Source organism: Alexandromys fortis, unplaced genomic scaffold, assembly GCF_014885135.2.
Source record: "Alexandromys fortis isolate MF-2015 unplaced genomic scaffold, M_Fortis_MF-2015_v1.1 scaffold_78, whole genome shotgun sequence".
NCBI classification, from domain to species: Eukaryota; Metazoa; Chordata; class Mammalia; order Rodentia; family Cricetidae; genus Alexandromys; species Alexandromys fortis.
In genome coordinates, this window is record NW_026067977.1 from 5,390,335 (window position 1) to 5,407,432 (window position 17,098).

Genomic DNA, 17,098 nt, shown 5'->3' on the forward strand with positions numbered 1-17,098 from the left:
AAAAAAAAAAAACTATCTGCAAAAAAACATAGGAATAACAAAGAGTGTAAAATGCCAGAATTGTTAAGTAGATGCTATTATTCATATTGCAAATCCAAGACATTAAGAAGGTGTCTTCGTTAGGGCTTCTACTGCTGTGATAAAGCCAAGCAACTTGGGGAGGGAAAGGATTATTTCAGCTTATAATTCCACAGCTCAGTCATCACTGAAGGAGGTCAGGGCAGGAACTTGGAGCAGAACTCATGCAGAGGTGATGGGGGAGTGCTGCTTACTGGCTTGCTCCTCCAGGCTAGCTCACTTTTGCTTTCCAATAATGCCCAGGTCCACCAGCCCAGGAGTAGCACTGCCCTCCCTGGGTGAGCTGGGCCCTCCCACATCAAAATTTTCAATAAAAGAAAAAAACACCACAGGCTTTCTCACTGGCCAATCTGGAGAGGCATTTCCTCAACTGAGGTTACCTCTTCCCAAGTGACTCCAACTTTTATCAAGTAGGCATTAAACTACCCAGCACAGAATGGATATTCTCTAAACAGAACAGACCCTAATAATTAAAAGCAAAATGTCTAATTCATTCCTATTCCATGATAAAAACAAAATTTAAAACTTCCTAACTAAATTATAGTAGGAAAACTCCCCTCTAATTCTTTTTTTTTCTTTTGATGAATTAGGGTTGCTTATAGAAAAATGGATGAGATACTTAACAAGAGCATAGGCATCAAAACAAGTGGCCACACCACTGAAGAAAGTCTCTGCATTATTTAGCAACCATTAGTTTTGTATATATCTTCAGGAAGGGGGAGGGCCTCCAAAAACGCCTCCCGGTCCACAATGGGACACGGGACGTAGTCAAGCCGATCTTGTACAGATAATCACAGATGCTAGCTGCTATGAGTTCAAGAGTACAATTCTTTGCAATAACCGGATGTCAACATTCGACACTCAGCACCACTTCATCTGGTTCTTACACTCTGCCTCCTTTTTCTAAGTCCTCTGAGCCTTGGAAGGGGTGACACATAGATCCACATGTCCCATATTTGGCTCAGCATTCAATCATCACATGCTCTCATCACTTTGAGCAGTTATGAGTCTCTGCAGCAGTGTACATAGCAAAAAGAAGCTTCTCTGAACAAAGTTGACAGTAACATTAGCTATATAACCTTTTACATGCCTTAATCTCTAAATAATATCTCTCATACACATTATTAAAACAAAGTAACTAAATCTGCAAACACAGACTGCCCTTTCTCAGGTGCTTAGATTATGTCACAACTGAAATTTATGGTCTGCAACATGCAGTCTATACTCTCTGGGCATACTGGAATGACTGAAATGGTAGGAGGTTTGCTCCTCAGAACCACACTGTTACAAGCCACTAGCTGCATGAAATTGCTGGGATAGTAGAGAAATAAAGATATGATGCCAACCTTGTAACTAGAAGTCAATCCGCTGTGACTTAGTCAAAGTTAAGATGGAACTCTGTTTTCAGTTTCTTTCTACTATACTAGTAAACTATGTTTGCGCATAAACTTGTTGGGCTTCCAAAATAACCCAAATAAGTTTATTATCCAGAAACAATTAGTATTAGTGGTAATATTTCAAGTACATTTTGGCAAAACTTTCGTATATGTGCTGCCAAAGCAAGCACAACATTATGGCAAAAATAAGTACACTCGTGGTGCTTTATCATGAGTGGAATGAGACTTAAGCTAAAGAGAGAAATACCATTAAACCCCAACAGAGCCGGGCGGTGGTGGCGCACGCCTTTAATCCCAGCACTCAGGAGGCAGAGGCAGGAGGATCTCTGTGAGTTCGAGGCCAGCCTGGTCTAGAAGAGCTAGTTCCAGGACAGGAACCAAAAGCTACGGAGAAACCTGTCTCGAAAATCAATAAATAAATAAATAAATAAACCCCAACAGCATCATTACTAGGAGAAACACATTTTAAGTTAGAATTGAGAGCACATTATCAGGAATAATACAAAATAGAATTATCTCTATATTTAAACAATATAATTTTCCATCTACTTCCCAATTATATAATATTATAAAATATGATTTGTGCATTTGTACTAAGTGGTTCTTTGCCTTTGGGCTTTGTTTCCTTATTTTGTTTTTCTGAGACAGGGTTTCACTGTGTAGCCCTGGCTGTCCTGGAACTCACTTTGTAGACCAGGTTGGCCTCAAACTCACAGAGATTCACTTGCCTCTGCCTCTCGAATGCTGGGATTAAAGGCGTGTACTGCCACCAACTAGATTAAGTGTTTTTAATATACACACATATAAAAACTATAGCAATGGAACACCTTATAGATAATTTATAGACTGAGCTGTGTTTTTCTCATCTCATCCACTACTAAAAAATGTCCTTCTTCAACTAAACCAAAACCTATCTATCTTTCAAAACCAAAATAAATTCAGATTTTTTTTCCTAATTCCTTCCCCAACCAGCCAAGTCACAAAATAAGGAAAAGTAACCAGGACTCTACTAAAACAAAAACAAATCAAAATCATCCAAAGTTTCACTATCGACACTGCTTGACAATAATTTCTTAGAATTTTATTTTGTAAGCAAATCACTTAATGCAGTGTCTACTAAAACACAGCAGTGATTCCAAAATGGGTGGAATGGGAGACTCATTCTGAAAGTGGTACAAATCAGCACTTGGTGAGCAACTTACAGACCTTTTAAAAGATACTTTTATTCATTTGATTTCCCTTTTTTTGTAACAAGGAACCAAAAACTCTAAGATATTCTAATGTTTTCATTCTCATTCTCTCTCTCCCTCCCTCCTTCCCTCCTCTCCCATTCCCTCCCTCTCCCTCTCACTGAAACAGGTTCTTACTATGTAAACCAAGTTGGCTTTGAACTCTCAATCCTCCCACCTCAGACTTTCAAAGAACTAGACTCAGGGGTGTCTATTGCCACATCCAGTTCAAAGTAACTTTCTAGAACAAGCGCACTATAGAATTTAGTTTTCACCAAAATTCATATTAAATCTTACCTAAGAAGTTTTAAATAGTAAGGAAGAGGTAAAATAAATAAATAAAAACCTTTCCTACAAAAATTCTTTACCAATGAGTCACTCGGCCTTTATGATTTTATGTGCTTTGTAATGATACCATTTCTGACTCATTTGACAAAGCTGTAAGGATATCGTTAGGTATCTGAGGGAGAAGCATGATCTGTAAGCCAATTTTTTACTTTCTCTAAAAGAAGCAGCATTCCAAGGAAAACTTCCAGAATAATATTGGTTTTTTTTTTAGGACAGGAAGAGCAGTGAGTAGACTTGCCTTTCTTCCACCACACACGTCGCCAAAGCACCAGCCTCCATGCTACACAGAAGCTCACCACCGTCAGCAACAGTCTTACATTCAGGGTCCACTCTTCCCTACCAAAATATTTGAAGAAATATACTTCTCAACATTTCAAGACACATTCTGAAAAAGTTGGGGCTGACCAGCAGTTAAGCAGTTGGGGCTGCTGCTCTTCCGGAGGTCATGAGTTATATTCCCAGCAACCACATGGTGGCTCACAACCATGTATAGTGGGATCTGATGCCCCTTCTGGAATAAAGGTGTACATGAAGACAGAAAAATGATATATAAAATAAATTTTAAAAGAAAAAAGAAAAAATTAATTCATGGTAACATATTTGTAGTCTTTAATATTAAAACTTATCTTTTGTTAAATTACAAAGGACCAAAAATTCACTTTAAAATCAGTAGAGTTTGATAAAGAATATGAGAGTGGTTCAAAAATAAAATTATTGAAGCCAGATGGTGGTGGCGGGCATCTTTAATCCCAGCACTTGAAAGGCATAGGCAGGAAGATCTCTGAGTTCAAGGTCAGCCTGAATTCTACAGAGTGAATTCTAGGACAGAGCTACAAAGAGAAACCCTGTCTCGAAAAACCAAGAGCCAGAAAAAAAAAATGAAGTTATTTAGTGTAGTGGTACACATTTTTGATCCAAGCTCTCAGGAGTTGGGACAGAAGAACTTCCCACAAGTTCAAAGTCAGCCAGGGATACACAAGGAAAAAAAAAAAAAGCCTATCAAGGAAAGGAAGAGGAAGAGAGAAAAGAGAATGAGAAGGAAAAACTTTTTTATTTTTTTTTATTTTTTATTTTTTAATTTTTTTTTTTGGTTTTTGGAGAAAGGGTTTCTCTGTAGCTTTGGAGCCTGTCCTGGAACTAGCTCTTGTAGACCAGGCTGGCCTCAAACTCATAAAGATCCGCCTGCCTCTGCCTCCCGAGTGCTGGGATTAAAGGCAAGTGCCACAATAACACAGTCCAAAAACACAAAACACTGAATACCCACAAAATTTCAAAAAGGACTTGGCGGGTTATAGACTAAAGACACTGTGACATTATTCACCTAAAGATGAGACACTAACATTATAAATCAAATACTCAAACAAACTTCAGATGTTTTACCATTACTTACATAAATTAGCGAACAAACTTTTAAGAATGACTAAACTATAACAAGTGGTTTTATAAAGTATTCCCCACATCAGAGGAAAAATAACACGAACTTCCAGAAACACAGTGTTGTGTTGTTGTGTTCCATGAAATTCAGTTTTATCAATGATTTGTATAAAACAAAAAAAAAAGTGATCTGAAAATTGAAAAGTGTCAAATACTAAACCTGTGTTTATAACAAGACAGCAAGAAATTAAAAGAATTTCTAAAACACGTCAACCTCGGAAAGACTGTCTAACATTAAGGGGAATATGTGGGCTGGTTTTATGTCAACTTGGCACAAGGTATAGTCATTTGAGAGGAGGGAGCCTCAACTGAGAAAACAGCTCATAAAATCAGGCTATAGGCAAGCCTGTAGGGCATTTTCTTAATTGGTGATTGATCTGGGATGGCCCAGCCTATTGTGGGTGGTGCCATCCCTGGGATGTTGGTCCTGAGTTCTGTAAGAAAGCAGACTGAGTTGGCCATGGAGTACAAGTCAGTAAGCAGAGCTCCTCCATGGCCTCTGTATCAGCTCCTGACTCCAGGTTCCTGCTCTGTTTGAGTTCCTGACCTGACTTCTTTCAGTAATGAGCCAGAAGAGGTGGAAGTGTAAGCCAAACAGACTCAACCATTCCTAAGATGCTTTGGCCACAGTGTTTCATCAAAGCAATGAAAACCTTAAGACAGGGAACATCAATCAATAAGGCAACCAGTATGACACACCAGAAAAGTAATCAAATATATGAGAGATATTTGGATACAGTACTCCTACAAAGTAATATAGAAAACAGGTTTTAAGTATAAAGATGTTAACAATGTAGCAAGAGTCGGCACGCCTGCAGCATATATTCCCTAATTATTCATAGGAATCCTGAACCTGAACCACTAAATTAAGACCTGTAGAGGGAAAAATCTCCTACCAAAAATCTGGAAAAGCAGGAATGTTTCAAATGAAGGTTTATCAAAATTTGATACAATTGTATCCAACAAAAGGGCTACCTCACCTAAGCTCTAGTTTCTGTTGATACTGAAGATTGTATTGAAGATATTGAATACTTGGTTATATTACTAACCTAGAAGGCTAGCCGTTAAGTCTCATTTCTTTTGCTCATCTCTTGTTTGGATATTAAACCACTTAAGCAAAGTTCAATGATGTTCCAACTTACCCACAAAACTAAAAACCATCGAAAAGATCCAAGAGTTGAGAAGTAAAGCAGAGTTCTTATTATTAGGATTATCATACACATTCCTTATTTTAAGCATCCAATAAAGCTTCTTCACTAAAGGGGAATGTATTTCTAGGGGTGAAATCATTTTAAAGTAATTCCTTTAGACACTATAATCCCTGAGTCCGTGGTGAGCATTTTTACCTGCATTTAAGATGTCACAAACTTTGTTTCAAATTAGTTGATAAACACACAACTAACTGCATTAATCGCAATGTTCCCTGTGATTTTCATCCCTAGACACAGTAGTAGAGTTAAGGTAGTCCAATGCACTGTGTGCATACTAAGACAGCACACTATGATTTCACGTACTTATAGGCTATCATGCAATACTTAATCTTTAACTAGAACAAAATCTGTGTAATTTACAACTGATGAAACATTTACAGGTGTACTAAGAAGCAAGTACTTATGTGTTCTAAAACTCTACAAAACTACCTAATTATCATAGTAATCCAAATAAAAATTGTTTAAGAACATACTCTGATGTAAAATCACAGGCACTTGTGCTAGAGACAGTATTATACCATAAAAAGTTTCACCAGTGTTTCAAAGTTCAAAAGTTCAAATTCGAATGACAACTTTTCTCTTGCAAAAAACAGTAACAAAACAAAAACAAGCCACAGATAACAATTAAAAAAGCAGTAACTAATTGGGCTAAGCAATAAATGGGACTAAAGATTAACCTTTAAATGTTAAAGTATTGATTGCTAAGTTCTATATTAACACTAAAACACCAACCCTAACTCAGAGAAGGATACAAATTTTAAAGATCTATTTTTGATTAACCATTATAAAGTATAACAAATGAAAATAAATACAACTAAATCAAAGACATACTTTAAGTCCCTGTATTGACAGCATTGGCAAGGCTCCCCTGTACATCTTCAGGATGGAAAAAAAAAGGCTGGAGTTAGGAAGTAGGGCTGCTGCAGCCACGTCTCCAGCTCAGCTCATCCTTCTGCCACAACTGTCAGAAGACAGTATGAGATCATCACTCATCAACATGACGTCTTACAGAAATGGCCACATTTTACTCTTTAACTGTGTTAGCTTCTAAATGACTTTCAAGAATGCAGTTTAGGGAAGAGTTACCAGTCAAGAGTGCATAATGCTTTAAATTTAAATACTAAAAATGAATTTAAATTAAATTCATCTCTCTCACAAAATTTAGATAAAATGGGATTGGGGGCAGGGTAAGTTTCTTTTTAGAACACCTTACACTGTATTTTCATGCTTTTCTAAACAAAACACAACCATATAGAATCCAGAATCCTCTGGAGATATACTTGTGCTATTTTTAACCAAATCCAAGTTCTACAAACAACCTCTTCAAGTTCTTAATTTCTAGTACTAGAGCTTGTGTTTAACCTACAAAACAATTAGTATTTCATTATAAATGCTACATTTAAGCAAAGACATTTAAGAAAGTCATTTACCTAACAAATATTTTCATTATAATTTGCTTAGAACAGTTTCAAATCCCAAATGACACAAAATAGTGGTATCTGCTACAAATTATCAATGCTGAGCACATTTTAAAAAGCAAGCACAACATTAAACTGTTATTAATAAGATGTGTTGCAGCCATTAGCACCAGTTATTCCCTTTATTTTGACTAAATATTAAAACAGGACAGGTTTTTGGTTGCCAAAAAAGGAAAATTTTATTAATAAAAAATGCTGACTATATTCTGGGGCACAGAGGATTTGATCGATGCAGTTAGTTAATTAACACTACTGTATAACACTCCAAACCCTTAGGTATTTTCTCCAATTCAATGTGAAAGTTGAAAAGTGTATAACTTGTAAGCCAGATTGGCATTTATGAAGGAGCCACCGCCTAGTCTTTTAAAAGAATCGCAATGATTTGGAATATACCAGCTTCCTCAACAACCTATCAACTTTATGGCTGGTTTTTAAACAGTTATTCTCTCAATAATGGCCCATGATCAAAACAAAACAGAGTGATGATACACGTGTTCTCATCATTGCTGGCTTCCTGGGATTTCATCTAAGTCAGTGATTCTCAACCTTCCTAATGCTGTGACCCTTTAATACAGTTCCTCATGTTGTGGTGACCCCAACCATAAAAGTATTTCATTGCTACTTCATAACTGTTATAAATCATAATGTAAATACCTGATGTGAGGGATAGTTTATATTCAGACACACCCCCCTCGAGGGGTCACGACCTATAGGTTGAGAAGCACTGATCTAAGTGGCTAGTAAATGTTTTCTGGATGATCTTTTCAGTACTACAAACAGTAACCAACAGGCCAAACTACAGTCCCAAAAGCCTTCCTTCACCCTTCATATATGGTTGTAGAAGAAATAAGAATCTTACAATCCTCAAAATCAAAGAAAAGGTTGTTTACAGTCTGACAAAGTTCTAAAAACAGTAAGAAAAACTCACAAAAGCACAGATCTTAAAATGGGTATGACAGAACAGGAAAGAACCTTCATTCAAGATAGTAAGACTGTTACATACCCATGATATACACATATGTTGCCTCAAATCATCAGTTGCAATTAGCTCAAGGACTACTAAAGAAATATTCCTCAAGTGAGCTGAAGAAGAGGAAGAGGGGAGAGAAAATATTAAATTTTCTCCAGAAATTTTTAGCGTTTTGTAGTGAAAGGGAAAAGACCAAAATCTTGCCTGGGTCACGATTTGGCAGCCCTGTAAGTTCAAATGCACCGCATATTCAGTAGAAACAATTTGATTTCTAGTAATAATTAATCACAATTCTCTTGTCTACAACCATCTCAGAAGCCAGAATCACATTTTACCAACACCGAAAGGTCCAACAACGTTCTCCTTACAAATTCGTAAGAAAACTTACTACATACTACCAGCCCAGACCGTCAGCAGTCTGATCAATGCTTCCCAACCAGCGAGAATGCCATGAGCGTAGCGTGCTTTGCGGCACATTTTACGAGCATCAAAGACACCAGGGCAACGAGGGTTCTTTTTTTACCCAACGCTTCAACAAATTCTGTAGATTCAAAAGCTTTACAAAAGCATTTGCTAGGCTTGGCACCTAGGTATTTTCAAACACAACAGCTCCACCGGTAACCCGCTGTACCTCAGCGGTACCCAGACACCTGAGCCACCTAGACAGAGTTGGGCTGTCAGCTCCCAGACGTCTGCGGTTGTGCACGACACACCGGGCCAGCTGAGCCCTCCCGGGAGCTTTCGGTGGTAACCTAGGCACTCGATCCAGCGACAGGTCTCCATAGCAAAGCCCTTTCTCCGCGTTAGAATACGCAGAACCGTTCCCAAGAAAAGACTATCGTGCTAGATAGGACCTTTTCCACAGAGGGGAGCAGAAAAGAATGGCCTTCTCTAGGCAAATAATAATAATTAATTAAAAATGCAAATACAAATAGAAACTCTTGTCTGCGGTGGGAGACCGAGCTGGATTAAGAAAGCCAGCTCCTAATTGCAATTCCCTGACAGCCTACACAGCTGTCGGTTCAACCCGAGCTCAGTTTCACCAGCTGCAAAATGGGAAAGCCCGGCGCCGCCTCCTCCCCCTACTCCCTCCCCTCCCCAGGGAGTCGGGACCCGGAGGACCCGGGTTCCCGAGCCCACAGCGTACCTGGCTTCACGGTCTTCAGACGGATGGGCTCGCGGAAGTGGCGGATGACAGCCAGGGTGTCCCGGTTGGTGAGCCCACTGACCGGCGTCCCGTTCACCTCCAGCAGCACATCGCCCGGACTGGGCGCCTTGCCCGAGACCACGCAGCAGGTGCCTCCGCCGCCACCAGGCTCGTCGCGGAGCCGCCCCAGGTAGGGGAACTCGCCGCGCTCGGCGCCGCCGCGGATCTCCGAGCCCAAGTCGCCCGGGGGCCCGGCCCAGGACACCGCACACTCCTGCACCTTGCTCAGCCAGTGCTTCTTCTTCTTCAACGTCTTCGACATCCCGACCTGCGCTGCACCATGGGGAGCCCCCGCGCGGGCGGCCGCGGTGCCGCTCCGGGCCCCGCGTACAGCCCGGCCAGAGGGGGGCCCCGCCGCTGACCCCCCGCCTCAGTCCGCCGGCCGCGCGCCGCCGCGAGCCGCCCCTCACGCGGGCCGCCGAGGAGAGCCGGAGGGAGCGCGCGCCCCGCGGGCGGCGCCGGCGGGGTCTCCGGGCGGGGTCAGCGCCGACGGCCGGGGCTCGGCGCCCGCCCGGCGGGAAAGGGCTTGAGGCAGAGGGGCGGGAGCGGAGGGAGCAGCTGGAAGGCGAAGCTCCGTCCGGGACGCGCGCACGGAGCTCGGTCGCCCGCTCGAGCGGCGCCGCTGCGGAGCGGGAGCGCCGAGACCAACGCCTGCCCCAGCTGCCAGGAAACTGGCGCTTTCAAACCCGCCGCAACCTCCTCCTCCCCGCTTGGCCCCTCCCCCGCCCTCTCCGGCCCGGCCCCGCCCCCTCCCGCAGCGCAGCGCCCGGCGCGCTGTCGTCACCAGCCCGGCTCTGGGGGACGCGACCCGTTCTCGACTCCGCACGGCGGATTGGGTTCCGGCAGGCTGGGGGCGGGCCCTCAGCGGATCTGCTGATTCTAATTGGATGCGCTGAGTAGAGGAGGCGGGCGCTAGAATGACTGAAGTTTAGAGAGGGAGGAAAAAAAGAAGTTTAGAGTGTGCGGGAGGGAGGAAGGGAGGGGAAGAGAGAGGGCTGGTCTGGGAGCGGGCACAGGTCGCCTGGCCCGGAGAGGCCCTCCGCCCAGGGCCGGGAGCCAAAGGAAACTCGGACGCAGAAAGGGACCCAAGTCCCCAAGATGGGGGCGTGCCCAGCTGGGCAGGGGGCGGGGCGCCTGAGCCGGAGGACGAGCCTGCGAGAGCTTTGCTTGGATCTTGCGAGCTCAGTTCCCAGCTACCCCGAGGGGCCGGGCCTCTAAACGGATTCGACCAGTTTGGATTCGTTCATTCGGCCAACAAATGTTCTTGAATGATCCACTGTGTCGAGGCATTCGGAGTCCGGATACGGAGGGTTAAATACAGACCGGCGTTTGACTGCTGTGTGATCTCGGGCAACTTAGACAGCCTGTCTGAAATAAGCATCCCCAGCTGAGAGTGAAGATCATTAATTGCACTAGCCACTGGGCTCCGAGAGTGAAGAAAACAGTGATCCTGCTCTCGAGGAGATTGCAGCTTAACTGGAGACCTCTTGAGGGAAGCGGGAAGGAGCTAAATCCTGACACTGGTCACTTGACCTTGGCCAGGTCTCTGCTTCGCGCCTGTAAAGAAGGTGGAAGGAGAGGTGACTGTGAATAGAGGACACCTCAGATCCCTTCCCGCTCCAATTGTTCAGAAACACTTCTTAAGGCTTTTCTCCTTCTTTATTGGACTCATTCTTTCCTGTCGTGGTCTTCCAGGATTTCTAGGAAAGTGTTTTCTCTGAACCGGGGCACTTTGTCTCCCTCTGTGACAGGGCATGCCTTCTGACTCCCTTTAATAATAGCCCTTATTTAAACTCCGAGGAACTCCACAGACTGGACCAAGCTTCAAGACAGCTGCAGTGATTTCCTTCACACCACTGAATTGGGGAAATAAAGACGCAAAATGTAGTCAAGGCTCCAGAAACCACGAGGAAAATGGAACCCTGGAGCTGCAGGCTTGGGATTTGCCAGGCAGAGAAGAGACCTTTATCTAGACCCAGGCCCAGAGGCTGCCAGACAGGAAACTGTAACCTTCAGTCCTTGCTGGGAGTCTGCTGAGCAGTCAGTCAGCCAAAAGAGGAACTAGGTGATTTCTATAGGATCACCCCCCCCATCTTGCTGAGCCTCGCTCTGACCAAGTCCATTGGAACTCAGATGGCTTCTAATGCTCTTCACACTCACGATGGGGGTAGAGGAAGCCCAGCATCTGGAAACCAGCGAGGGAAATATTTATCACAGGCATCATGTGGATTACTCAGATTGACCCACATCTGAGATAAAATTCAATTTGTTTTATGAACAACTGCTTAATGCTAATAAATTCCTGGATAAAAACTCAATCACCTTAACATCTATTTTTGCTGAGACTCTGAAACACATTTCTCTGCCTAAACTGTATCTGTTTGGAACGGCTCAGGCAGCAAGGAACAAAACAGCTGACTAATAGTAGCTTGGAGTGTGAGGTCGTTCTTGACATCCTCAGCATGAAGTTCAAGTGTTGGTAGTTTCAGGACTAGTTGGGCAGGAAGATCTCTGTTATCAAAGACCGAAGATCTTTGTGTGTTTACTCTTTGCTGTCATATCCGTATGAACTTTTGTGTCCAAGCCTGTCACCTCTTAATTACAAGGTGGCTGCCGCAGCTCCAGACATCACATCCTCCGGGGTCATTATATGAAGCAAGAGAGGAGGGTAAGGAAATGTAACTCTGAATTTTATAAAGGAGAAAAACCCTACCCAGCTTGAGCCACCATGGTTGGCTAGAAGAGTGGTCACATGGCCACCTTAGACCAGTCACTGGCGAAAGGAAATGCAATTGCTAACAGTCCATTAACTTAATCATAAGTCACCTTCAAACAAAGTAGAGGGCATTTTTGAGGGTGGAGGAGGAGAATGGTTATTAAGTCATCACTCAACAATGTTTGTTGCGTGTCTTTCTCCTTTTTCTTTTTTTTTTTTCTTTTTCCTTTTTCCCTTGCTTTAAGTAGTCACCCAACATCTGCTGAATGTCTTAACCGCATATTGATTCTCAGGCAGAAAACTGAAGTGACTAGGAGCCTGAGCATCAGAGTCAGCGTCACCTCCCAGCCTTTCCTATTTCCGAGGAAGCTGCTTGCTGTCACCTCCTCTCCATTTCCCCATGTGAAGAACAGACATGACAACAATACTGAGCTGTGGCGAGACATGTCCATAGCTGAGTCCAGCACTCTGCAAAGATGGCAAAGCAAACCCTCTACAAAATGTTATTTTGGCTTGTGCTATATCGTAATATTTGTGTCAAGGCTAAATGCATCATTGGGTGCCTCTCCAGTTCTGCAAAAGCCGTCCATTTCCACTGTTGTCTGAATATTCTGCCCACACAGTGAGCTTCTGACAGTAGGACACTTCTGGAAATTACTACGTAGTCACAGAGGTCACATAGATTTTTCTCTCTAAAATGGCCCTTGGTTAGTCAAACTGTTTTCAAGTTTATCACTGTTTCCTAAACTTAATGGTTGAGTTAAGAGTTATGAGTTTTCTTAAGGGAATATTACTAAGTCAAACAATATGAAGCCAGACCCAACAAAACTAAATAAAACAACTGAATTTAATGTTTTCCGAAGTTTCTCTGAGTTATCTCTAATTTATAGAATAAAAAAAAAAACATGTTAGATCCCAAGATGGCTATCAGGGGTCCAAATAATTGTTGTCCTCAACCAACAACGTCCTAGGGAGGAAAGACATTTTATCATCTCCTTTCTGTATCTCAAGAAAGTCTTTCCCAAATGCTCCTCCCAACAGTACTTCCTCTCTAGCTGATTGGCCTCAGGGACCCAATGGTTTTTACTAGCCAGTCCCTGCCAAGGATAATAAAAATATATTGCGTATCCAGCATCCCCCTGGACCTCAGAAGATACGTGGTTATGCAACAACTGAGCAAAGCTGAAGAGGCTCGGTAAGGATGAAGAGGAGGCAATGGTTCATTAGCTAAGAGGGCATCCTACTCCTGCAGACCACCCTAGTTCCCTTCCCAGCATCCATGACAGGCAGCTCAGGAGTCCCTGTAACTCCAGATACAGGGGATCTGATGCCCTCTTCTGGACTCCATGGGCATCTGCACTCACAAAGGCATATACCCGCACACATATACACATATCTTTTAAAGCAAATATTTTTTAAAAAAAATTAAAAAGCCAGGTGTCATGACTCACGCCTTTTATCCCAGCACTCAGAAGGCAGAGGCAGGCAGATCTCTAAGATCAAGGCAGCCTGGTGTTTACGGAGCAAGTTCTAGTACAGCCAAAGCTACATAGAGAAACCCTATCTCAAATCAATTTTTTGAATAAATAAATAAATCTCATTTAGTATTAGTATTTAGGGAAGGAAACCATAGCATCCTCTACAAATGCAATGTATTGACTTGCTTGTTTCTTTGATATTTTTTGTTTTGTTTTATCAAAAAGTAAAAAAGTTTATTTCATGTTATTATGCAATGTTCCCAATGAGAGTTAAGTAAACCTGCCCATTTAGTAGAAAACTTCACAACAACGCATAAACCCAACATTTCTGACATGACCCAGGGTTACTCCTTTTTCATATCAGGGGCCCCCTCACTCTGTGCAAATTGAATCCCCAGCTATTTGCAGCTCAGCAACAAAGCAAGACAAGTTTAGAAAGAATGTTGATTCGCTCGTAGTTTCAATCTCACGAATTCCTTTTGAAGGAAGCCTGAATCCTAGTGATGGTAAATCAGGCCCTCATCAGTCACCTGAAATATTAAAGAGTGTGGAGCAGACAGGTGTTGTAAACGTTTGCCTTCTGTACAGAATACATGAAGTTTTAGCTTGGCTTTTCTGCCACAAATCATAATAAAATATTCTTCAAAGTCAAGTGCATAGCATACACCCCTAAATCCAAGTATTTGGGAGGCTGAGGCAGGAATTTCAGTGTTTCAGGCTAGCCTGAGCTACATAGTGAATTACAGGCCAGGCTGAGCTACAAAGTTAAAAGAACAAAAGCACAGAGGTGGAAAGGCAGAGCTTATGGTAGTATGAATATCTTCTCTACAAAATGCTTGAGAACACTGTGGTCTTCTCCTGCCAGTTATTATAACCATCTTGAATTGTTCAAATTCTGAACTACGAACTCTTTATAAGACAGGCCTAGTGAGACAGGTCTGCAATCCTGTTGGAAAAATCTTTTGTACACTGTGTGAAGATGTGTCTATTTAACCCCACATACCTAAGGCACCTTCTAATTAGTTTAATAAGGAGATAAACAGCCAATAACTATGCAGGAGAGGTTAGGCAGGACTTCCTGGCAGAGATAGGAACTCTGGGAAGGATCCGAGTCCTGCAGAATTTTCCAGTGAGATGAGGAGGAAGTCAAACATACAGTACTGAGGAGAGGTAACAAGCCACATTGCAGATCATAGATTAATACAGACTGGTTAATTTTAAGAACTAGTTGGGAACAAGCCTAAGCTAAAGCCAAGCTTTCATAATTAATAAGAAATCTCCATGGCATTATTTGGGAGTTGGGTCCAAAGAAAGACCTGTTCCATTTCCAGATACTAGGGAAGCTGAGGCAAGGGAAATCACAAATTCCAGACTAGCTTGGACAGCACAGCAAGACCCTGTCTCAATAGCAAAAGCTCTAAAAGACTGGGACTGTAGCTCAGTAATAGAGACTTATAGAGCAGGAATGAGGTCCCATGTTCAATCTCCAATACAAAAAAAAGAGAGAGAGAGAAGAAAAGAAGGAGGGAGGGAGGAAAAGAAGGAGGGAGGGAGGAAAGGAAAGGAAGGAAGGAAGGAAGGAAGGAAGGAAGAAAGAGAAAGAAAGAAAGAAAGAAAGAAAGAAAGAAAGAAAGAAAGAAAGAAAGAAAGAAAGAAAGAAAGAAAGAGGTCAGGGAAATAGTTTCATTGGTAAGAACATTTAAGGACCCAAGTTGTGATCTTCAACACTGTCATAAAAGCAGCGCACAACCATGCTTGTAACCCTAACTTATAACTGGGTCAAAGACAGGAGGATTGGTGGAGCTTGCTGGCCACCCAGCCGTAGCCCAAAACCCACAAGCTCCAGAATCAACATGAGACCTTGTTTCAAGGGAATGAACTAGAGCATGATAGAGCAAGACACCTAATATCCTCCTCTGGCCTCTGTGGAGGAGATAATATGCAGGGGGTAAGAGGACCGTTTTTACCTTAGACATGTTCATATAGGAGCAGTAGAGATGTCTCCATGGGTAAAGGGCTTGAGGATCTAAATTCAATCCCAGCACCAGCTGAAAAACAAGTCAGGCATCATATGCTTGTCAGCCCAGGCTTGGAAGACTGAGGCAGGCATCTAATCTTGCCAAGCCAGTGAGCTCCAGATCAGTGAGAGACCCTGTCCATAAAAATACAGTGGAAAGCAATAGAGAAAGATACCAAACAGCCTCCAAACACACACACACACACACACACACACACACACACACACACACACACACACCCTGCATGTACCACTATGTTGTAAGATATGCAACGTAATCCACCATCACTAGCCTAACCCAGTGTTAATGTTGTATCTTCATGTTTGATTAGCATTTTTGTCTCTCATTTTATTTGTCATCTGTATGATAGTGCTCAAATCGGAGACTAATAGAATAATATGGAAATTTGTATTTCAGTTAAACTAATTTCTTATCTAAAATCAGAATTTTGCTCCACACATAAGCACATAGGCACATTTACCTTCAGATGATCTCATGAAGCCAGGCCAGATTCACAGGCGCATTAAAGGTCAACAGCCGCAGCCTGCTATGAACAGGGAAGGGTAGTCAAGCAGTCAGGCAGCAAGCTTGTCCAACAAAGCGGAACACAGAGAGCACTGAACGCAATAGAAGATGTCAATAGGCCCTCGGTTGTTGTCCCCTCCTACCCTGCTAGTTTTGGAAGACAGGGTCTCCTGCCTCAGCCTCCCAAGTGCTCGGATTACAGATATATGCCAGCATGCCTGGCCTAACTCTAGTCCTTCAGCTTAACCACAGGGTCCTACCTAAAGCTGGCCACGATTTCCTAGAGTGGCATCAGCTATGGAGCACCCAGCCCTGTGGGATCCAGACCTTGAGGGTACACTCTTTTGACCCATCTGTGTGTGTCATCAGGCTGGGCTCCTGTCTTTCAGCTGGCACAGATTCCTTTGTCCATCCATTCCCCAGATTATGAGCTGACGTGGCTTTAATTGTTCCCTTTACAGCCATAAACAGGCTTACAAATCTCTTTCCTTTTTTTTTTTTTTGTTTTTGTTTTGTTTTGTTTTGTTTTGTTTCAGACAGGTTTCTCTGTGTAACTGTCCTGGCTATCCTGGAACTCACTCTACTGACCAGACTGGCCTTGAACTCACAGAGATCTGCCTGCTTCTGCCTGGAGTGCTGGAATTAAAGGTGTGCACCAGGGTAACTGCTTTTTATAGGGAGAAAGGAAGTAAGCCCGAGACAGGCAAATAATCGCGCGATTCAGGCGTGATAAAGGCTCTCCACAAAGCAGAAGAGACGGAATGGGTCGTGGCTGGATGGAAGACTAAGGGCTGAGAAAGCAGAGGTCAAGTGACAAGGCAGATGACCACACAGACCAGACACTCTGCAGATCCAATAGTCCCACATAGGACTTGAGGAATGGGGCTGAAGTGCACGCAGCGTGGTTCCAGAGCAGAGAATAGGGAAATGGGGTCAGGAAGGCCAGAGATGACAGATGCATTCACGGATACAAGGAAGAACGTGGGTTTTACTCAGAGCTCAGTAAAAA

The 17,098-nt window shown here is 42.9% G+C and overlaps 1 protein-coding gene across 2 annotated transcripts in view; it reads right to left on the reverse strand.

Moving 5' to 3' along the window:
- Magi3 (membrane associated guanylate kinase, WW and PDZ domain containing 3) overlaps positions 1 to 9,615 on the reverse strand; it is a 206,975-nt gene extending 197,360 nt beyond the window's left edge. For both annotated transcript variants that reach the window (XM_050157476.1, XM_050157477.1), the window contains exon 1: positions 9,293 to 9,615. In XM_050157476.1, coding sequence (XP_050013433.1) covers positions 9,293 to 9,614 — 322 coding nt within the window. In that variant the 5' untranslated portion in view covers position 9,615. The remainder of the gene's footprint in view (positions 1 to 9,292) is intronic.
- Between the last annotated feature and the right edge of the window lie 7,483 nt (positions 9,616 to 17,098).